We start from the raw sequence: 23718 nt of genomic DNA, 5'->3' as shown, positions 1-23718 counted from the left end.
TGTCTCTGCACCACGTGGTCAGGAGCTCAACCTCTTTCCTGTAGTGGGTCTCATCGCCCTTGGTGATGAGCCCCACCAGCATTGTGTCGTCCGCAAACTTCACAAGGTGGTTAGAGCTGTAGGTTGTTGTGCAGTCATGTGTCAGCAGGGTGAAGAGCAGAGGACTGAGCACACAGCCTTGTGGAGCCCCCGTGCTCAGGGTGATGCTGTTTGAGACCTTGTTGCCCACACGCACTGCGTGAGGCCTCTGGCTGAGGAAATCCAGCAGCCAGTTGCAGAGGGAGGTGCTGAGGCCCAGTCTGTCCAGTTTACAGATGAGTTGTTGTGGTATTATGGTGTTGAATGCTGAGCTGAAGTCTATGAACAGCATTCTCACATATGAGTCTTTGTTGTCCAGGTGAGTTAGGGCTGGGTGGAGGGCAGAGCAGATTGCATCTTCTGTGGATCGTTTCGCTCTGTATGCGAACTGGTATGGGTCCAGGGTGGGAGGCAGGGTGGATTTGATGTGTGACATGACTAGTCGTTCAAAGCACTTCATAATAATGGGTGTCAGTGCCACGGGCGGTAGTCGTTGAAACAGGCTGGGGATGGTTTCTTTGGCACAGGTATGATGGTGGCAGTCTTGAAGCATGATGGGACAGTGGCTTGCCTCAGGGAGATGTTAAAGATGTCTGTGAAGACATCCTTCAGCTCCTCTGTGCAGTCTTTCAGCACACTACCAGGGATGTTATCTGGACCCGCTGCTTTCCGGGCGTTGATGGTGATGAGTGTCCTCTTCACGCTGGCAGCAGACAGGCACAGAGGCTGGTCGTGTGGAGGTGGTGGTGTTTTCTGTGGGCGTGTGTTGTTCTGTGCTTCAAATCGTGCAAAGAAGCTGTTCAGGTTGTTGAGCAGAGTGGTGTCGCTCTCACAGCTACGCGCTGCAGGCTTGTAGTCTGTAATAGCCTGGATGCCTTGCCATAGGCTTTGTGCGTCCTTGCTATCATTGAAGTGGGAGGTTATCTTGTGTGTGTAGTCCTGTTTCGCTTTCCTGATGCCATGGGACAGGTTGGCTCTCGCTGTTCTCAGGCCTATTTCATCCCCAGCTCTGAAGGCCTTGTCTCTGGCCTTCAGCAGCCTGTGGACATCTCCTGTTAGCCATGGCTTCCGGTTGGCTCGGGTTGTGATACTTTTCATTTGTGTAACATCATCAATGCATTTGGTGATGTATGAGCTCACCGTGTCTGTGTACTCCTCAATGTCTATGATGTTATTGTAGGTGGCTGCTTCCTTGAATATGTCCCAATCAGTTGACCCAAAGCAGTCTTGAAGAGCAGAGGTGGCCTCCTGTGGCCACACTCTTACCTCTTTCATCACAGGTTTGATGACCTTCACTCTCTGTCTGTATGCTGGCATTAGCATAACAGTGAGGTGATCAGAGGTGCCGATGTGGGGGAGGGGGATGGCTTTGTATGCTCCTTTTTCCTGTGTGTAGACCAGGTCCAATGTGTTGTCTCCCCTTGTTGGAAAATGTACATGCTGATGAAACTTGGGAGAACAGTTTTAAGATCAGCATGATTAAAGTCTCCTGCGAGGATGATGAAACCGTCTGGGTGTGTTGTTTGTTGCTCACTGATGGCCTGATACAGTTCGTTCAGCGCCGCATTTCTATCGCTGTTGTTGCTAGATGGAGGTATATAAGTAGCGACCAACAGGATCGAACTTATCTCCCTGGGCAAGTAGAAAGGGTGACACTTCACGATCATGAACTCCGCCAATGATGAGCAGTGTTTGTGTACTACAGTGGTATCACGACACCATTCGTCACGGATGTAAACACAGACCCCGCCACCTCGGGTCTTGCCTCCGTCTACGAGAGCCCTGTCGGCTCTGTAGCATGCTAGCTGCTCCAGTTGTATGGCCGAGTCCAGAATGTTGTCATTAAGCCATGTCTCAGTGAAAACTAGCACACAACAGTCACTTACTCTGCGATTCGCTGATCTCAGAAGTCGAATGTTATCCATTTTATTGTCCAGAGATCGTACGTTGGCCAAGAGGATCGATGGTATGGCTGGGCGAGTTGGCTTAGCCTCGAGCCTGACTCGGACACCTCCGCGCTTGCCCCGCTTCCTTGTCCTAGCGCACCGCCTTCGACGCCTCCTTGCCCGGGGAGGGGTAGCAGGCGAGTCCGGTGAGTTGCTAGGCCAGCTAGCAGGCTGTCGCAGAAGTCCTATCTCCCTTAGCATCTTAACGTTCGTGTTCAAAACTTGGCAAATCTTGCTTCTCCGAATGTGTAAGAGAGCCTGACGACTGTACACATATTCCAACGTGGACTGACGAAAAACACTTGCAGAAAGACACTTACTTGACGAACAAAACACCGCATTTTCAGGAGAGCGTGAGGTCGCTGCGTCTACACGCGCCGCCATCTTGTCTCTTTACCTCTTTTCTGCAGAAATTCTGCTGATTCAACTATTTTTTAGCAGAATTTTCAGCTTCTTTGCCTGCTTTCAGCAGAATTTTCAGTTTTTTCACCTGTTTTCAGTGGAATTTTCAGCTTTTTCACCTGTTTTCTGTGGATTTTTCAGATTTTTCACCATTTTTCGGCAGAATTTTCAGATTTTCACCTCTGTTCTGCACATAGTTCAACTTATTCAACTGTTTTCAGTAAAAAAAAATTTCTTTGCTTAAGGCAAAGAAAAAAATGAGTGAACACTTTAAGTTTTAGCTTCTTCACCTCTTCTCAGCAGGATTTTCAGTTTTTCACCTCTTTTCTACACAAATGCAGGAAATGCAAATTTTCTAGTTCTTCTAGTTGCTCCGTTTTTTGCCGCTTACCTACTTCCGCAATTTTTGTCCGATTTTCAGCGTTCAAATTTTAAACTATTTAGCTATTTTTGCTAACGATGGCTATGACTTTTGGTATTTTTTACTATTATACTTTTTAAAATATTAAGCTTTTTTCCTTTAATTTGTCCCATTGAAATGAATGGAAAACTTCCACAATTCTGCTAAAACTTGCTTGTTTTTTAAACTTAACCACTTCCTCATACTTTCACATAGAAACTCTATTAAAACTTTAAAATGTTCTCAAATTATTGGGCTATTCCTGTATGATTAAGCTTTTTCGTATCTTCTACCGTTTTAATCTTATTCCTCTTTAAGTTTTCAGTTGCAAAATTGTTATTTTTCAGAAAATACATGCTATGCAATTAACTCAGAGTGCAAAGTGGAAATTTCTGAATTTTCTCTTCATGTCCGAACAACGTCTTGCTACTCACTCAATTTCCACTCAACCCCCACAAATTATACATCAAAACATTTTTGCTGGCTTTCAGAAAATATCACTATCATTGTTGTGGGAGTTACAGATGTTTTGCAAATCTCCTCAGAGCAACACAAAGTCTGAAAACTCTCCATAGAAAGTCAATGGAGAGTTTGTTCAAAATCACCGCTGGAATTCTCTAATGAGATGCATTTTCGAATCGTCATATCTCCTTAACGAACTAAAGTTGAGACATGAGGCTTGTGCCAATATATCTTCAGACTCTCCTGATGCTCACAATTCAAGGATTCTTTCCTCACCTATTACCGTTTGGCCATTAATTACATTCGTTTGAGGGTAGGAAATTCGTCCCTCGCTTAGATTTCTTCAGATTTCAATCTCTGGAAATGAGGCACTTTTTTCTCTCGTCATATCTTTTTGATGGATTTCACCAGAGCCCTGAATAATTCCATGACTGTTCACCAAACCCTGCTGTTTCTTACGGTGAAAGAATGATTTTGATGCTCTATATAGATTTAGAGTTACAAAACGTTTGAGGGCAAGTCAAGGCAGTTTTTGCTCTGCCTCTACTCAGTTACAGTGTGTTACAAGTCATATATCTTTAATAATTTATATCTTATCTCTGAATTATGAAGACCTGAAGATTCCCAGCATCTCTTCTGAACAAAACTGTGTCAGAATGACCGTTCTAGCCGCTCCCGCCTCGCAAGACTGCTGTTACAAAGTGGCGCCCGAACATTGTTCTCTGGATCTTCATCGTCATCCGGACCGACAGACGGTGGGATCGGATATTTTTCCCGTGTTTTTTAACGATGGACACTTCGGCTGAGGTGGCGTGGTTTTTTTCTCTTCGTCTGGCTGTATTGGCTAGGCTGATAAGACCCCGTGAAGGAGCCGACTCCCCGCGATTTCAACGATATTTGCAGGCACGGAAGAGCGCCGACCCATCGCTTGACACGCTCGCCTGCCGAGGAAGAGTACTCCGTGAGTAACCGTACGGTCCGTTGGACCGCCAACTCAGTGCTATTGGACCTTTACGACATCGGCGGCGCTAAAGCTAAGGCAAAAGCTACAGTGACCTTGACTCAGTGTTCATTCAGAGGGACGTGTTGTTTTGTGTGAAACATTGAAGCATCAGAGTGTGCACGGACGCTCTCTGTCTGACTGATATTGGCGCTTAGGTACTGTATGTGAACGCTCTTTTCACTTTACCATAATTTTTGTGGGAGTGGTTTTGGCCATACTTTTGGAATGGCGTCCCACCCAGACACAGGGAGCGAGGGAGACGGCTGCAACTCGGATGCTGAAGCTCCCAGCCTGACAAAGTACATCATCCCTCACTCTGCGCCTCTTGACCTCAACCTTGAAGTGGGAAACTTGGAAGGAGAGGTCGAGAAGCCACGCGTTTGCTTACAGGATTCGCTGGAGCCACAAAGGAGCCTGCTGGAGTGTTTGGATCATGGAGCTAGGGGAGAGTCGGGAGAGCGGCCATCTCCCCAACAAACCCCGCTGGTGCCCCTAATGACCGCTGGTTGGACGGGTACCAGGTGGACTAACCGTTATCATACTGACAAACTTGAGGTTGACTGAGGGTTGGTTTCATGCAAGATGTATGTAATGTAATTATTCTGTTCATAAGGGATGTTTGCTTGTTCAGTTCCACCGAACCCTCATCATCGCGGCCGTGAGAGGCTTTTGGTTTGATTTTCTATCGTACTGATTTAAGCGACGGGATGTGTTGTATTTTTGACTGTTTCACTTGTCTATGACCGTCTCTGGAAGATGGATTGGAAGTTATACTGCATATTCTGTATTGTTTGCTTCAAGCACTAATTTTGTTTATTGATTGTATTGACTGTACTGATGCTGTATAACAATTCCTCCACAGCCTGCTTGCTACCTAAAGTAGCTATGTATAGTGAAAGGGTGTAGCGGGAGGAGGGTTACCTGGGTCCGGCTGAGGACAGCCTTCTAATTGCCAGGGGAGTGATGTAACAACCCTTTTGGGTTATAGCATCACTGGGGGGCTTGCCCTACTATTGTAGTAGTTGTGGGAGTCTCCTAGTAGGTTGTTGTTGTTAGCGGCAGCCATTTTCATGCTGCTCATGTTCTTTCCTCTAAAAGAAACCTTACTGTTGTGACCAACTGGCGACGGCGACTACCGATCCCCGCACATGTATGTACGGACAGAGTAGAGCCATGGAGACCTGGCTTGTATGGTCTTATGTTGCTGACAATGAATAAAGGTCTGTTATTGGATTTAACCGACTGGCTTCGGGTATTTCAACTAACCTCCACACCACATGCCCGCTGAACCTGCTAGCTGCTCCCGCCTCGCCAGACTGCTGTTAGAGTGTGTAAGGCAGGGGTCTCAAACTCAAATGAGACGCAGGCCACTTCTGGCACCGTCATCTCATTGGAGGGCCACTTTAGTGTTCAAGTAGTACAAAAAAAACCCCAAAAAACACTCACTAATATTTCCTAAAATGTAGTGTTTTGTTTGTTTTATTTAATTCCAAATATTGTGTAACAAGACAAAATTGCAAACATGAACACAATTTTTTTTCTCACTCTTAACTATCTGAAGCCTTTCAGTTTCATTTGTCATACACAAGTTAGCACAGGGTCAACATTGCAATAAAATGTATTTGACGAGCAGAAGACGGTCACTCAGCAGTATGGTACAGTATAGTACAGTAGTTTCATTGAACTACCAAATAAACAGCTCTTTCTGGCCAGACACGTGACAGCACTTTTGCTACAATTATGTTTGTATTTAACAAAATAAAAATGCAGGCATAAGCGTACACATTAGTTTTTGACTGCAAGTGAAAATTGTTTTCTTTCCAAATAAATCTCTCACTGAACTAACACAGCCAATCCCTCAACACGTTTGCACTCTCTTGTTACCTCGGCCAGGTCCGCGGCTCCGAACCATGGTAAGGAGACCTCTGGCTAATACTGTGGGTTCCGTGTCGGGCTCGTAGCCGGGAACTAGCTTTGCTGTCTGGGTCAACCTTGCTAGTGAGAGACAGGAAGAGGCGTTGAAAGGCTGCTCCAGCAGAACTTTATTGTTTCGGAGGAAAACACAAACACGGTGTACAGTTGAGTCTTAATAGTTTACTTACAACTGGGCTCGTTAGGCACTCTTCTTGGCTGCAGTGGTTATTATTATATTTACATGCTTCCAGCTCTCGTTTCTGCTCGGTGACAGCTCGTGCTTATCTCCTTTTCCTCCCTCACGCTCACACACACACAGCGGGAGGGGCTACAGTCTTAAAGGGCCATGCCTGTAACACTCTGCCGTCGTATTAAATCATTTTTCGTATAATAGTTTTTAAAAAATATTTCTTCACATCAATATGCGGGCCGCAAGTAGAGGTGACGTGGGCCGCAAATGACCCGCGGGCCGCGAGTCTTAACAGGCCCTGTTCCCTTTACGCTCTGTGTATGTGTGTGTGTATCAATATTTCTCCCATGTTAAAGTATTACTCCTCCATAATAGTTTTTCTGCTAAATCAAAGTACTTCTACTACATCTTTGTACTTCTGCTAAATCATAGTATTTTTGCCAAATCATAATATTTGTGCCAAATCATGTTTTATGGTCCAAATCATAATATTTCTGATATGTTATAGTATTATTACTAAGTGGAGGGATATAATATATCCGCCAAATCATAGTATTTATCCCAAATCATAGTATTCATGCCAAATTACAGTATTTCTATAGTACCCTTTAGCAGAAATTTCTGCCAAAAGATAGTATTTCTCTTAAAACATAGTATTTCTGCCCAATCATAGTTTTTGGACTAAATCATAGTATTTAAACAAAATCATAGTATTTGTGCCAAAGCATTGTATTTGTATAGAGTCATAGTGTTTCTGCTGAATCAAAGTATTTGTACCCAATCATAGTATTTCTACCATATCATCGTATTAGTGCCAAATCATGGTATTTTTGCCAAATTATAGTATTTGTGCCCAATTAATATTTCTGTTATGTTATAGTATTACTACTAAGTCGTAGAATTTCTGTTGTCATAATGTATCTGCTGAACATAGTTTATGTGCCAAATCATAGTATTTTTACCAAATCATAGTATTTGTGCCAAAACATAGTATTTCTGCCATATTGTGGTGTTTGTGCAAGTACATAGAATTTCTGCGAAATCATAGTATATCTGTTATGTTATACTATTACTACTAATGCATAGTACTTCTGCCAAATCATAGTATTCCTTAAAAATCATAGTATTACTGCAATTTCATAGTATTTGAGCGAAATTGTAGTATATGTGCAAAAACATACTATGTCTGCAAAATCACAGTATATCTGTTATGTTGTAGTATTACAAGTAAGTCACAGTATTTCTGCCATTTCGTAGTATTTATACTAAATCATAGTACTTGTGCCAAATCGTAATATTTCTGTTATGTTATAGTATTAGTACTAAGTCGTAGAATCTCTTTTATGTTGTAGTATATGTGCTGAATATAGTATATGTTTGTGGTGTGTTGCAGCTGAAACAGCGTCATGTATGTTGGCACAGGAAGAAAATAGTGTGAGAACACTGTTCACAGCAGTCACAGCTCGCTGCCTTCAACAGTCTCTTCCTTCCTTGTTTGGATGTCACTGATATCATCTTCTGCTCTCACACTGACCACCTGTTGGAGCTAACATGCTAGCATGGCTAACAGCAGCATCACTACATGTAGTCCTTAGTGATGGAAACTGGAACCATGACATCAGTGATGCTGGAATAAGCATCTCCACAGTGACACTAATGCACTCTATCATGACTCTTTGATGATATTCTGTGAAACACTGACAGAGAAAAGTGTTGGACAAATCTGAACAAGTCCGTGTAGGCAAGCTACAGTTGTAGCCACAGCTGCCCTGGGGCAGACTGACAGAAGCGAGGCTGCCATATCGCGCCATCGGCCCTTCTGGCCAGGCCCCAGATTATTTATCCAAGCTTCTTATAAAATACACTGCTGCTCGTCGTCTCCGCTCACAGACTCAGAGTCTCTTAGTTGTTCCCCGTACACGACTGAAGACAAAAGGGGGCGGAGCCTTTCAGTCTGTTGCACCAAGGCTGTGGAACAATTTACCACTACAATTACGTTTGCTTGGCTCTGTGGATTCTTTTAAAAAGCAGTTAAAAACTTTTCTGTTCAAACAAGCCTTTTGTTGATCTACGTATTTTATATTCTTTACATTATTTACATTTGATCTTTTACATTGTGTATAATGTCTATTGATTGTATTGTTTATTTTAATATTTGTGTACAGCGCTTTGTGACTGCCTGTCTGTGAAAAGCACTTAATAAATAAACTTTACTTACTTACTTACATTACAAGGCCCAGTCTAAAAGACCAGCCAATCAAAAATGGGAATTCCTGAGCCTGGCAATGCCTGGAAGCAGCAGGTAGGCCACCTGTGGCAGCTGAGGTCACGTGATCTGAGTGTTTGAACCACACGTTGGAGCAGCGTTTCCAAACATCTGCACTTCAGAAGCTCCAAAGTGTGGAAACGTCACTGTGGAACGTCTCATCCCTAATGAAGAGATCTTCTTGGCACTGCAAAGCTAAGCTTGCAAACAGCACCATAGTTTGTGAATCCCAACCAATCAGAGTGCTCCTTATGTCACGTCACATTACTCGTGTGTTTTCCTCTTTGATTAGCACCCAAAGAACTAAAGAAAGGCTAAAAGGACGTTCAGCCAATCAAATCCCTCCTGGGAACAGGAAGTCTAGAGAGGAAGTGGAGCAGAAAAGGAGAATCACCAGTTTAAATGTCTGAGTTTTAAACTGGTGAACCTCTAAAGAGGCTTTTATTCACTCTTGCTGTTTTCTTTACAGCTTTTTCTACCATTTAAACTGTTTAATATCAGATTTAGAAATAACTTTTGGATAGTTTGTCTACATTTGCACTAAAATGTGACACAAATAATGACCTTGTCTTTACTTTGGGCTAATCTAACAACTCAGCCTGGCCTACTTTGAAGATCAGCTTCAAACTTTTGATGAAGCTTATAGTTAAAGCTGGATCAGGTGACCCTGAACCATCCCTTAGTTATGCTGCTATAGGCACAGGCTATTGGTGGACTTCCCATGATGCTCTGCTTTCTTCTCCTCTTTTTCACTCCCAATGTTTTTATATGTCACTACTGCATGTCCTTAACTTTTGTCTTCTCTCTCCTTAGTTTGTGTTTTGTTCTTGTCTCTCTGAGCTCATCTCTTCTCTTTCCCCTCACGCTGCAACCAGTCATGGTAGATGCTCCTCCTGGAGCCTGTTTTCACTGGGAGGATCTTTGTGTCAAAAGGAGTTCTTCCTTCCCACCATCACCAAGTGCTGCTCACAGTGGATTGTCTGATGGGTGGGGCTTTCTCTCTAATATTGTAGGCTGTTACCTTGCACTGTTAAACAGCTTGAGATGACTGTTGTCTGTTGGGAATTGTCACTTATAAATAAAGCTACATTGAATGGATGTAAATGGATAGATGTTATTGTGACAAAGAGAAAATGATCGTTGACAGATGGATTGTTGTTTTGTGTGTCTGCAGTCTGTCAGGCTGTCTTATCACAGAGGAAGGCTGTACTTCTCTGGCCTCAGCTCTGAGCTCCAACCCCTCCCATCTGAGAGAGCTGGACCTGAGCTACAATCATCCAGGGGATTCGGGAATAAAGCTGCTGTCGGCTGGACTGAAGGATCCAGGCTGGAGACTGGACACTCTCAGGTATGGAGAGAATGTCTGATAGAGGAGGAAGAGCTGGAAACATTTCCTGTGTCCTTCACTCACTTCCTGTTTGTTTCCTGCAGATGAGACATGAACAATCACACATGCAGGAATATTTTTAGGGACAGACACACTAGTCCAGCTGGATAGTACATGGATATTTATGTAGGGGGTCTCCAAGGAGTCTGTTTGCAGGAACATTAATGATCACTGATAAGTCATGTTGAGAGTTTCATTAAAAGTAGACCTACAGTTTGGTCTATAAATATTTGGACAGAGACAACATTTTGTAACTTTAGATACACTTTATTAGGTCGCAGGTGCACCTGAGATAGTGGCCACTGTGTACCTAATAAAGTGTCAGCCATGTGTATGTTTCCCATGCTGTATGTCCACAGTCACAGTGACAGTCAGTGACACTGACAGAAGGATGAAACAAGGCTGTGAATCATTTCAGTGTGTGAAAATGAGGCAGACAGGAGCAGCTAACATTTGGAAATGGAAGCTTAAATACTGGAAACTCTGATAAGCTAATGCTGCTAATGGGCTGTGTTAAAATCAATATTTCATTCTCATTCTGTTGTTTGAGAACAATGACAGAAAAATGTGCACAACAAATTTATTGTGAATTCAGCTGTGAATGCAGAGTTTCCAGTATTTATGCTTCCATTTCCAAATGTTAGCTGACACTTTATTAGGTATCTATCTCTCCACCAATAACAACTCTGGTCCACGAGGTATGATCAAAGCGAAGATTTATTGGTTACATGCATGGAGTTCAACACTGTGCAGATTCAGCATTGAACTGTCTTACAATAGTCAGAACAAAGACTTTATAGGGGTAAAATAGTACAGCCCCCCTTCTGTTGCCAAGCAGACTCAATAACTCCTACGTCAATCCAAAACCACAACTGTTCAGTTAACTTTTGACACAGTCTAAAGAACATTGTCTTCGGCTCGAACCCAGGTGCTTCCCCTCAGCTCGCCTTCACTGTCGCTTGTCTCTGGATCCTGCATCTGCTTCTCCATCAAACAGTCACGTACACCAACCTAAAAACTGCAACCCTAGCAAAACATACTTAAACTTTCACCTGGTAAATGGGTCTACTGCTGGGTGTGTGTGTGCTGTGTTGCCCTCGCTCTGCACCTTATTTGACCTCTCTAACTATATGTGTCTGTATGTGCGTGTATGTCTGTGTATGTTTCAATCTAATACAACTACTTAAAACTTAATCAAAGCTTAATCAAAGATATAAATGCATAATAAAATAACCTGCTCAAAATACCTGCACTCAGACTCTGCTTTCGGTTTCACTTCCTGCCCTGCACACTCTGCAAACCTTCAGTTTCCTGTGAAGACTTTTAGGCTCAGATTATCTTCAGAGGTTAGCCTTTTTCAAATAATGCAATGTAATCTGCCTATAAACATTTTAAGATTATAGATTCAACTCAACAGTTTAAAGTGGTTCTTCTTGGACCTGTAATAAAAGCTTAATTGGGTGCCAATATGTTTAAACATCTAAATGCAATATCAATATTAATAATTAATGGAATAGTAATAATGATTATAAAAATAGCCACAAAAATATCTTTCTCCTCCTAACAGGTTATAATGCGTATTTGCCTTAAATTAGATGTAGGTGCTAATTGCGGCCTACTTAGCATTAGCTGCTCACATTGTTATAATGCAGGGGAAAATAGTGTTAGCATTATCAGATAATGTTGACCTTAGCCCACTGGAAATGTTCAGGACTCTGTTTGCTAAAGATTTAGGAGTGTTTCTTGATAGCTCTTTCTTATTTGAGAAACAAATAAATTCTGTTCTGACTGTGCTGCTCTGACCCCTCCTCCTTTCAGGGTGGAGCCTGCTGGAGTCCAATGGTTGAGACCAGGTCTGAGGAAGTGTAAGTGTGTTTTTAATGGGATTCATGAAAACAAAGCAGCACACATTCAACCATCTTCATCATGTCAGGAGTCATCATCAAAGTGTCAATCAATGAACAGATGATGGATCAATAACTGCAGCTGGATTGTGTTTGTTCTCTCCATCAGATTCCTGTCAACTCACAATCGACGCAAACACAGTACACACAAACCTGCAACTGTCTGACAACAACAGGAAGGTGACACAAGTGGAGGAGGTTCAGTCATATCCTGATCATCCAGACAGATTTGATGGTTGGGAACAGCTGCTGTGTAGAAATGGTCTGACTGGTCGCTGTTACTGGGAGGTCGAGTGGAGAGGAGACGTTTATATATCAGTGAGTTACAGAAGAATCAGAAGGAAAGGAGGCAGTTATGACTGTGTGTTTGGAGGGAATGATCAGTCCTGGAGTCTGTGGTGCTCTGATGATGGTCCTCGTTATGTCAGGCACAATAACAGCTACACATCCATCTCCTCCTCCTCCTCCTCCTCCTCCTCTGTCTCTAACAGAGCAGCAGTGTATGTGGACTGTCCTGCTGGCACTCTGTCCTTCTACAGAGTCTCCTCTGACACTCTGATCCACCTCCACACCTTCAACACCACATTCACTCAAACTCTTTATCCTGGGTTTGCAGTCTGGTCTCCTGGTTCCTCAGTGTCCCTGTGCTGAGTGTAAAGAGTGTCTCCTGTTAGAGAAACACTCTGACTGTTGAACAGATAGTTCAGTCTGTACTAGGGATGCACCGATACCGATACTGGTATCGGGTATCGGGGCCGATACTGTAAAATGTGTGCGTACTCGTAAAAGTTAACCGATACCATGAACCGATACTAATGTAGCCCGGATGGGAATTTGGGAGTAGATACTCATAATTCCCATGGACTTAAACGCCACGGTAACATAAGGTGTTCACAGTTGATGTTATGTGATGTAACTCTACCCTGAATATAATTTGCCCTGTAATATGTCACAAGGTAAATACAGGTAATTAGAGCAATCAAACTGTTATGTTAATCATAAAAGTATTATTTTATGGTATGTAACTCTGAAGGGAGTTAAAATATTTTTCAGAGTTCTAATTTTCTGGAGGCCCGTGAAGGTAGCACAAAACGGGACCTGTGTATCTGTTGCAATGGAGGACGAGAAGAGAACGGCATGGAGAAATGCACGAGGTTAGCTGAACCAAAGTGAGAGACTCGGCTAGTTTTGCTGAGGTTAACCAGCACAAAAGAGTGTGTGACTAGAAAGCTGACCGTGTGAGAGCTTCGCAACAGAGTGTGGGTGAAGTGACTTTTTGTTTCAATGGTCGCACCACCGTGCTGTGTTTCCAGCTACGACCGCCGAGGCTAAAGGCTAGCCCGGACTGCTTGGCTTCGCCAAGGAGGCAGCCGCTATGGACTGTCGGAGAGCTGGACAGTGACTCGCTAACGTGCTGTAGCAGAGACAGCATCGGGTCCGCAGGGAGTGGATTTAGTGTGGGACTGGTGAACGGCGATCTACCGGGCAACGGAACTGTAAGTCAGACTTTTGTGCTCTTACTGGGGAGAAGAGGATTTTTCTCCATCGTCCGGCGTGAGCAGCAAACATGCCTGCAACAAGTGTGAATGTGAGTGTGTGGAGCCCATGTGTGAATATTGTATGTTTAGTGGATTTATATAACGTGTTTTAGAGTGTATATTAGTGAGTCACTTACCAAAAGGTGATAACATAAGTTGGGTTGTTTAATATAATTTGAAAGGGAATTATGTCATTTATACAGTGTATTTCATTTGGTTAAGGAATTGGAATATCATTTGAGTTTAAACAAGGGATGTGTTGTACAGTATTTGTCTCTGCCCTTACGTTCAGTAAACGTTTCGTTTGGGTTAAAGAGTTGTCTGGGGTCGTTTCTTTACTACTGGTTAAGTTTAACTTGTGTGTGGTAGAAGTATCGGTTTTTGTACTCGGTATCGGCAAGTACTCAGATCCAAGTATCGGTATCGGATCGGTTTGAAAAACTTGGTATCGTTGCATCCCTAGTCTGTACATGTCTGTCTCTTTCACTCACCAACACGTTTTCAGATTCATGGATTCAATCAGTTGATGTTTGAAACTCTTCTAAATGATTCCTTGTAAATTTCTTCCTCTTCAGTCCTTTAAAGATGGAAGCTCCCATTATTCCAGGATCCACATGTTGTTTTCTGTCTTTTTCCACTCAAAGCTTCACAGTGAATCTCAGTATGTTGTGTTTCTCTGAAGCTCAGTTCACAACCAGCTCCTCTGCGTTTTCAACAAGTCTGAGCTCATTAAAATGAATCCAAATGTTTGATTTCTCTTTATTAATGTGATGTTTCCAAACTCTCCACATGCTCTTAATGTTTCACTCATTGTTGGAAGCTCATGTGAAAATGTTTCAGCCATAGAAGCTGAAAATATTGGCTCAATAGTTTTGAATGCAGTTCTAACCAGTGTGCTGGGATTTTAAAAATACGTGGCTGCTGCCTGATGTTGGCCTACAGAGGAAGACGACTCACTCACTCTTCTTCACTTCCTCCTTAAACATGTGGAAGGAGAGCAAAGTGCTGCCAGACTCTTATTTCTGACAGGAACAGAAGAAACCACAGCAAACTGTTCCAGTTATTCATCTTCATCACAATCTATTTATTTATTATGGTGACTTCAGTCTGAGGGTTTGAAGTTTCCATGTCTGTGTGATGTGTGGTGTGAAGGCTGCTGGTTAAACTGGGACTCACTGTTTAAAGCACTGAGTGCTCATAGAGAGATGCTCCATGAGTCCCAGTACAGACTACAAACATGGTGGAAACTTAGCTTTGATATCCACACACTCTGCACGTCTGTGAGTAACTGTGATGAAGATGTGCAGAGATCTGTGTACAAACAGGAGAAAGACTGTAAAGACTCTGTGCTTCTAACAGCCTCTGTTAACATATGTGAGGCTGTTTGTTGTTGTTGCCATGGAGCTTTTCACTGTTTGGGTCAGCAGGTCATGTGATCAGGTTTGTTCTGCTCGACGATGGTTCAGCGTCAGGGTTTGTTTGCATTCATCAATAAATATCTAAATAAATCAAAGACTCCATGTTTTTTCTTTCATCATGTGACCTCTGCTCATCCATCTCTGTGTGTATCAGGATACATTTAGTTCATAATACACAGAAAAATCAGAGTTATTACCTGTAATAAATGTGAAAGTAAAGATTCCTGCAGTGATAACCAGGCAGGACTGAAACACATCCAAGCTCACAGCTGTCACCACGGTAACAGCACCGTCCATCCACAGGTGAGGGGAGGAGCAAAAAGAGGGACTTTCACCATTTTATACTAAAAACACTTGACTAATGTTTCTAATATGGAAACAAATAAACCCACATTAATGTGAGCATTTATTAAATAATAATAATAATGATTTCCTCCTGATCTCATTTCCATAGCAGAGAAAACTGTGGTGTATATTGAGGTGGAGGGTGTGGTCTATGGCTCAGCTGTAGAGTGAGGGTGGGGTGCACCACAGCAGCATGCTGGGACTGCTGAGGGTGGAGGAGGGAGTGATGATGACATCAGAGCTGCAGCAAAGCAGTCAGCAGCACAGAGACCAGTGAACACACAGTCTGTTCATCTTTGCATAGATACAATATATAGCACAATATTGAATGACAGAGACACGCTGTGTGAGCTTCCACAGATACACTGACGTCAGTATCCAGAGTCCTCTGCTGCTGCCCCCTCAGAGCCCCGTGATCAGCACCAACACATTCAGTTAGATGACAGAGTCCAGCTGCAGCTAGAATCAGCTCTGTGAACAACAGCACAGCGTCAGTGTTTCACACTCAGTGAAAGGAGGAAACACCAGAAGAACACCATGTGTGCTGCGTTTCCCAGGACAGACTACAAACTGCACAAATACAGAGCAGCACGTGGAAGGACCTGGAGCTGCATTTCAAGAGAAAAGACAGCGTGATGTCCTGTATGGACAGGTGGAAGGAACCAAGTCCTCAGCTGAAACACTCGTGTTTGTCCTCAGACAGGAAACACAGCAGGAAACAAAGAAGCTCATGGATAACACACTTCCTGTCAGTCAGAATGAGGCTGGAGCCAAACACAGAAAGGTGTTTTTGTCCAGATGAGCCCAGAGAAGAAACACGAGTGTTCACAGACATCAGAAGCTCAGAGAGGTGAAACATGAGGTTGGAGTCCTCGTCAGCATTCAGAAGAGCTGCTGTGAAACCCTGAGTACTCATGACAGACTCTGATGGCACAAACACATCATGATTCAAACATAAAGACAAACATGGAGCTCCTGATCCTCCTGCATGAGAACAAGCTGACATGAGCGCTGTGTCCGAGAGTGTCTCCCTGTCACAGTGACAATAACACAGCTGCTGCTCACAGTCATTAAACTGACCTGAGGTCAGCTGCTGGGACGTCTCTGTGCTCCTTACATATGAACCATGTGACCTCACATCAGTGCTGTGGATGACTGTAGTCATAGAAGAGTAGAGCTGTAGCAGGTGGTGTGAGGAGGAGGAGGAGGTGGTGTATTCTAGTTAACGCAGTACTGAAACACTCCAGCAGAGGGCGCTGTTAAGTCCTTATTGTAACACAGTTACTGTGTGCAGTTATACTTCATACATAATCTGCACTTATTTCAATCAGACATGCTGTCAGTAAATGATTGGTTTCTATTGATTCTACTTCCTGTTGACTAGTTTGATGACAGTGAAACAATCACAGCTGATTGTGTGATGATGTAAACTGTCACTGTTACATTCAGTGTGTGTGACATCATGTTAGTGCAGCTGATAACAGCCTGGTTATGATGCTGTTAGAAACACATGAACGTGTCCATAGATCAGTGTGTGTTTAACATGAGAGCTTCAGCCCTGCTGATGTGTTCAATAAAGACATGCAGGAAAACTGATGAGACTCTGAAATAACTCTTTATATTTATAATGTAACTCTGCATCAAAAGAACAACAAAGGATCCCAGACAGGTTTATGTCAACAAAGACGATTCTGATGTTTCTGTTTCTAACAGTTTGACATTATTAGTAAACAGACTGCAGTGAACAGGATTTATAAAGAGCTTATATATAAAGATATGACAGCTGTTTGTTTATCACTCTGTGTTTGGACCTGATCAGTCCAGCTGTTTACTTGAAATATGTTCATTTACCTGTTCTGTTATATTTATGTTCTTGTCTCTGTTGAAAAACACATTTTAATGTCCCTCAGATTTTTCTCCCAGATGAATAAATATAAAATGACACAAACTGACTGCAGCTACTTTTTTGTCCTTTCTGTCAGAAACCTTCATGTGACTCATGAGAGACACGTTTCAGCTGTTTGTGACAGATCAGAGGCCAACAAGTCATTTATAACACTTTCAATCATTGTTTAGCACAAACACATGTTGACACAGCAGCGGGGCCGCAGTGAGAGTCAGAGCCAGGAGATAAAAACTCCTGTTTGACCACAGCCTCAGTTTGTTCCTGCACTTCAAACACTTCCTGTTGTTGACTGGGTGGAGTCAGGAAGCCAGCGAGGCCCTGCAGGACTGAGACTGCAGACTGGGACGTGCTCTGTGATGGAGATCAACAGCATCACTGACTGTTTCTGTGAGGACACCATCATCCCAGCAGGGCTGTTTCCCAACAACAAGCCCTGGACCATCAGAGACCTGAAGCTGCTGCTGAATGAAAGAAGAGGATCTTCAGGTCTGGAACAAGGACGAGCTGAGAGTGTTAATAACGTTACTAATGTTCAGCTACACTTTACTAGGTCACATCTGTGACACACGTCACTTAAATAAAGAAGGAAACATTGGCTCTGTTTTATCTCCTGGGCCCAAAAGTGACTCCCGTATTTAAACTGCTATGAATAACTTGTTGGTCTATAATATGTGAAACATGTGTCAAATGTATCCATCATGAAAGATATCAGGTCATCTTGAGCCACAAAAACATTCCTATCATGAGGTAGAAGCTGGAATCAGTTTGTTGCAGAGGGACGTTTATATATCCCATATTTATCCAGTTAAAGTCACATTGAAATTCAAAATGTCTTTTCAAGAGTCGTCTGTCCAAGAGGAGCAGAAACAAATATAACAACAGTTATTTAAGCTGTTTTAAAGGCCACAAAGGAGCAGATTGGTTATAATGCAGCTGCTTCAGAGGAATAAAGATGAAACACTGTTTTTATTTCATGTGTAACACCTTTCAATGATGTGTTGACTAAAGTCTATTGACCAGTATAAGTAAAGACATCACACACACACACACATGGAAACACTGAAACCTGTTTTTGGTGCAGCAGCGGTCCCAGCTGCTCGCCTTTATCTAGACTGGGTCGGCTGCTTATCTCAATATAATCAATGTTTAAAGTTCTCAGTGTTTCTGTGTTGCTTTCAGTATAGGATCTCCCAGCATCATCACTGTGCTGTCCAATCATTGTGTGCTAGGTTACCCTTATAGTGCAATGTGTGTTTGCACAAAGAGAAGCATGTGTGTCAAATATAAATAAGCACAGAACAGAAAAAGCTGCCAGTTTCTTCTATTTAGAGTCAAGTTAGTGTTTTGTGTCTTTGTTTGAGGCCTAATGTCAAGCAGAGGTGTGTGTAACTGGACTGGTCTGTTATATGTGTGAAATGTGTGCTTCTCTTCAGCATCATCTTCGTCACTGCTGATTCCTTTGTGTCATCATGTGTTGAGAAGAGAGAACAGTTATAACGGAGGAGCAACAGGAAGCCCTGAAATCTGCATCCAACAAGGAAGTGTTGGCTCACCAGTGATCCCAGCAGAGCCACTGGTTTGGCTCCAGTTGTTCTAGATTCAATGATGTTGTTGCTACAGATACATGTTAGCATCTTTATTGTAGTAAAGTCTTGTAATGTGAAGCTAGAAACAAGGCAGGAAACAGCTCCATGATCTGATCTTAATGATGTTGTTGTTTTTATTTCTGTCTGTCAGAACTGGATTGGAAACTATCAAAGGTCTAAAACAGCCTCAACCCTCCCAAAGACAAACTTTACACACGTCATCTTTCAGCTACAATCTTTGTTGCAGGGATCTTCTGCCAAACAAGGCTGAGAGAAGATTTCTTACAGCTGTCATGTTGATGCTGTTTCAATCTTTGGGCAAACACACTCATATATTAGGGCTGATATCAGGGCTGCACAAGTTCTTTGTGTTTGTGATCATGAATAATAGAAGTGTGCCTGTTGAAGATCATGTTTGCTACATGATTATATGTCCTGTTATTGTTCTGTATTATATTCAGCTTTCAGCATCCTTTCCCAGCCCCTGTTACACCATCCATACAAAGCCAATCTGACTGTGAGCCAATGTGTTTGATAGTTTGTGTTGGATCAACAAGGCTCATGGTCTCCAGCAGACAAGCGCCTGGAATGAGGTGAGCTGAGTGTTGCTTTGGTGGGTCTGTGCCCACGTCATGCATCAGGATTCATATTGGCAATAGTTCATATCTCTGTTCTTTAGCCTTCATCACAAAGCTGTGAAGGAAAAACAAACATCTAACAGGATTTGATGGATGCAAAGTCCACTGAGCTCTTTGTCATTTACAAACTTGTCCAACCAACAAGAGCACAGATGAAAAACACAGTGACAGTTAAAGGATTTTGTCATATATGAGCATAGATTACTTTCATATAGATTTTCAATGCAGGCTTTTGGTGAGCCGCTGGGTTCTGTCTAATAATCATCTCAGCATTTTACAATAGAATAGCTCTTTATTAGCTCTTCATTTATTGTTATTGGACATGAAACAAGGAAGCTGTGTTTCTCATTGGATGTTAGTTTCATGTTCATCAGGATCATTTTCTAAAGAGCTGATATTTAGACCATTTACTGCACTGGCTGCACATCCTGTCTACATTTCTCTGTATGTGCTGTGTTTGTCTTTTCATATTTCTCCATATTGACACAAACAGTGAACAGCAGTAGATCTACTCTTCATCTGTTTTAGGCCCAGTGAAAGATCTGAAGCAGAAATGGTGTCATTAGGAGAAGAAGAGAAGAACAAGTCCGGCGAGGAGGCAGCAGCTCTTAAAGATGAAACACAGCAACTTAGCCCTGAGCTCAGAGAGCTTCACATGAAAAAGCTCCTCAAGCAGATCATGTCAGAGGTTTGTCATCAACAGGAGGAACTGTTAATATCATAGAATGAAGGATGCTGTCAGCTGGATGAAGAAGGTTATTTAATGGCAAACGTTCACATTGAAGTCAAATTGTTGTGGTGTTGAACAGATTCATGGACTGATTGTCTCCAGAATGTTAGAAGAGCTTCAATGAATCATTAGAAACAACTTACAGCTGCACAGTTGTGTCAAACACATCTTTGTGTCATTGTGGGATTTTTGTGTTTCTACATGTGACACACGTCTAAAACATGCACACAATTTGAACACAAACAGGGACTCATTTGTTCCCACAGCCAGATGCTGAGAGCCATTTCCTTGTAGTCCTGTGTCTATATATATGCACCATTAGATGTTATTGGAATGATTGTCAGCTTTGATAGTTTCATGTATGTCTAGCTGGACGGCTGTTTGATCCTCCACATGTTTAAAGGTGTCCAGTCCTGAGACACTGGGGTGGAAACAGCTGTGATGTCATTGGACTGTCACAAAGACAGAAGTGCATGAAGTGAGCAGCCAAGGAGCCGCTGATGTTTTGGATTCAACAGCATTTGAAAGGTTGACACAGACACATTTGCACATAGAAAGCTGAATTTGTCATATGCCACAGTGAACTCACTGTTCAGTGTTTTTCAGGAAGCTTCTTAACTGCCTCTGCTGCCAAACAAGCAGCTGATGTCCTTGAGAAGAAGCTGAAGAAGTCTTCAACAACAAAGACAGGAAGTGGACTTTCAAATACTAGATTCACTTTAGACTCACACAAGAAATGACTCAACTAGCTGTGTTTGATTGACTCCTTTGACTCTATGAAAGCTCAGTGTGTGTCTGTACACAGACTGTTGTGTTGGACTATTATTCAGTTGTCTGCTGAATGTTTTCAAATGTCTGCATCTCAGTGTAGATGAGGCTGGGGTCATGGGAGGCCACCATAGCAGTCTCTTCAACATCATGACATCATCATAAATGCTACTGGACTGTCTGATGGGCTGACGGTGAAAAAGCCGTCGGGAAGGAAACAGAAGACATTTCAGAGGCTGCAGGCAGATTTCTTTGATTTGGGGCCTTTTTCAGCTTTATTGGACAGAGCAGTGAAGATAAGTGACAGCAAAGCAGAGGGAGAGAGAAAGGGACGTGGCCGGGTCAGAATCAAACCCAGGCCAGCTGCTCTCCACCTCGTGGCACATGGTCACCTGCTCATCCTAGTGAGCTCCACCAGCAGCCCTTTCACACAGTTTACACTGTCAAACACTGTGTGTGGACCTCAGCTAACAATAGGCTACATTTAAGTCTGGACTACATGCTTTTATATTGAGGCAGATTTTTCACTGTTTTTATTCCATCAGCAGCTCAACATCATGAGCAGCTTTGACATAAAGACATCAAACTCAAGCTGACTTTAAACTGGATCTACTTTTAATACAGGGCTCAAAAACAACTCACATCTTTATTATATATCAGGACAGAAAGTCATTTCATCTCAAATGGAAAACAGCTTTATTTGGAATAATCAGCACTATCAACTGGTTTGGGATCTCCACCAGTTTCATGTCTTTACAGCTTCTCCAACAAAGTTCCTGTAAAATCAGCATTTTTGTCTTTATTGGTTTGATAGTGATTGATTATTCAGTCCCAATCTGCTGTCATCTAAAGAACAAAATGATGTTTCTATGAGTCAAAAAGCTCCAGATGTTGTCGGCTTCACAAAGAAAACAAAGATTAGGAACTTAAACACAAAGTGTTTGGAGCCAAAATGTTCCCAAGCTGCTCTTTTTGAAATGGCAGAGGTACAGTGGTGTCTAACAGCACACTGTGGAAGGCAAACATGTTATTGTTGGATGAAACTTCATGAATCCTTTGTAGATTTGAGCTTTTGGAGCCTTTCTTTTCTCTTCAGGTGTACAGAGGCTGAGGAGGCAGGTGAAGCAGGTGGAGCTGTTGTAATGCTGGCAGAGGGTGTGTCTTAGTAACTCTGTGAGGTAGAACTGGATCCAACATTGTGGATGTGTTGATGTTGGAGCCATTAAGATTCTCTGCACACTGTAGGATTTCCTGTGATTCACTGTGGGGCATTTTGGAGTCTGTCAATGAAACTCTTCATATTTGTGTTTGACACCAGTTTATAGAAACAGAGAAATGTGTCATGCTTTTGTTCGGCCTCCACAAATATACACATTTGTTCATTGGTTGGACTTTTGGAAGGAGACACATTGAAAACCATGTTAATAAGATCTTGTTGTTTCCTGTGGATCCGACACAGAGAGTGGACTTCAGACAGAAAGCGTGGAAGAGATTTTAGAGGCCGTGTGTGGCAACAGGAAGTTTCTGTATGTTTGCTGATCTTACATGTGGAAAACAACACGTGATGTTTGTGAAGTTCTACAATGATCATTGTTCTGACAGCATTTTGAGTGGGAACAGTTCAAACTGAGAGTAGTGGGAGTTATTTACTGATTGAAACAAGCTGAATGTTTCTGTGCACGATGAAGATCAGCAGCAGCAGCTCAGCTGATCAATGAATTGACATCTATCAGTCATTTCATGAAATGAAGTCATCAGCAGACATTTGTTCTAACTGTGTGATAAATGTCAGAACGTCAGGGCTCTGCTTTAGTCACTACTTGACAAGATGATCATTGGCTCATTGTTGAAGTCTGACCTCTGACCCTTTGCTGCAGGTCTTCTGTGTTATCTCCACTTTCATGTCTGATCTTCTTTTCTATGGATCACATCCAATATCCTGATCTAACAAGCCCCCTTTTTGTGGATTTTAGAGCCTCTTACTTTTGCTGCGTCTGCGTCTCATTTCAAGCACAAGAGCAAGAAGTGGATGATGTTCGGAAGTTTGATAAACATCAGCTCGGGTATTCTACCATTGAAAAGGAGACACTTGCTTTGTTGTGGGCCTTGCAACATTTTGAAGTCTATATAGAGTCAGGTCAGAGTTCAGTTCAGGTATTCACAGATCACAACCCTTTAGTTTTCCTCTCTAGAATGTATAATCACAACCAGCGGCTTATGCGTTGGTCCCTGATTATTCAGAATTACACCCTCAAGATCCATCACAAAAAAGGTTCAGAAAACATTGTAGCAGACGCACTCTCCCGTGCTGTTTAGAGATGTCACCAAACCCTGGGTTTGGTTCTTAAAGGGTGGGGGTGTTACGTGCCAAGAGATGTGGCTTGGCTGTTGTGTTCTGTTTATCTTTCAGGTGTCAAGCCTCCCTCCTCCTATTGGCCAATTCGAAGATAATTGGCATGTGTCTATTGGCTGATCTGGGGCCAGTTGGCCAATCACATGCCGAGGATCACTATAAATGAGCAGCTCCCTGGCCAGCTGGTGGCTGCTGGCTTCTGCTTTGTAACAAACCTTTGTGAGGAGGCATCGTTGTATTGTGTGTGTGGTGGGAGGCTGGACAGGTAAGCTGGGGTACCCTATACATTGGTTGCAGGTTTTAAACTGTTAGACACACCAGGTTATGCGGTTGATGCCACTTTTGTATGTTTTCACTGACTTTTTGTCGAGCAGCTAGGTAGGCCTTTTGTTTTGCCTTTTTGTTTTAGTTAGGCCCTGGAAGCTATCGACCTCTTTTTGTTTTATTACTTTCTTTGATTTGGCTCAACCGCCCAGTCCTCCTC

At 42.7% G+C, this 23718-nt stretch overlaps 1 protein-coding gene across 1 annotated transcript in view; it reads left to right on the top strand.

Moving 5' to 3' along the window:
* Positions 1-23400, top strand: part of LOC120434820 (protein NLRC3-like) — a gene marked incomplete at its 5' end in the record, with an annotated part of 39264 nt that extends 15864 nt beyond the window's left edge. Inside the window, 3 exons of the mRNA XM_039603233.1 lie at positions 11867-11913; positions 12062-12560; positions 23292-23400. Coding sequence (XP_039459167.1) covers positions 11867-11913; positions 12062-12560; positions 23292-23400 — 655 coding nt within the window. The remainder of the gene's footprint in view (positions 1-11866; positions 11914-12061; positions 12561-23291) is intronic.
* Positions 23401-23718: the final 318 nt, after the last annotated feature.

The sequence above is a fragment of the Oreochromis aureus genome, linkage group 3 (genome assembly GCF_013358895.1).
Source record: "Oreochromis aureus strain Israel breed Guangdong linkage group 3, ZZ_aureus, whole genome shotgun sequence".
NCBI classification, from domain to species: domain Eukaryota; kingdom Metazoa; phylum Chordata; class Actinopteri; order Cichliformes; family Cichlidae; genus Oreochromis; species Oreochromis aureus.
The sequence above is the reverse complement of the archived record's forward strand: the minus strand, read 5'-3'. Positions and strand labels throughout refer to the sequence as shown.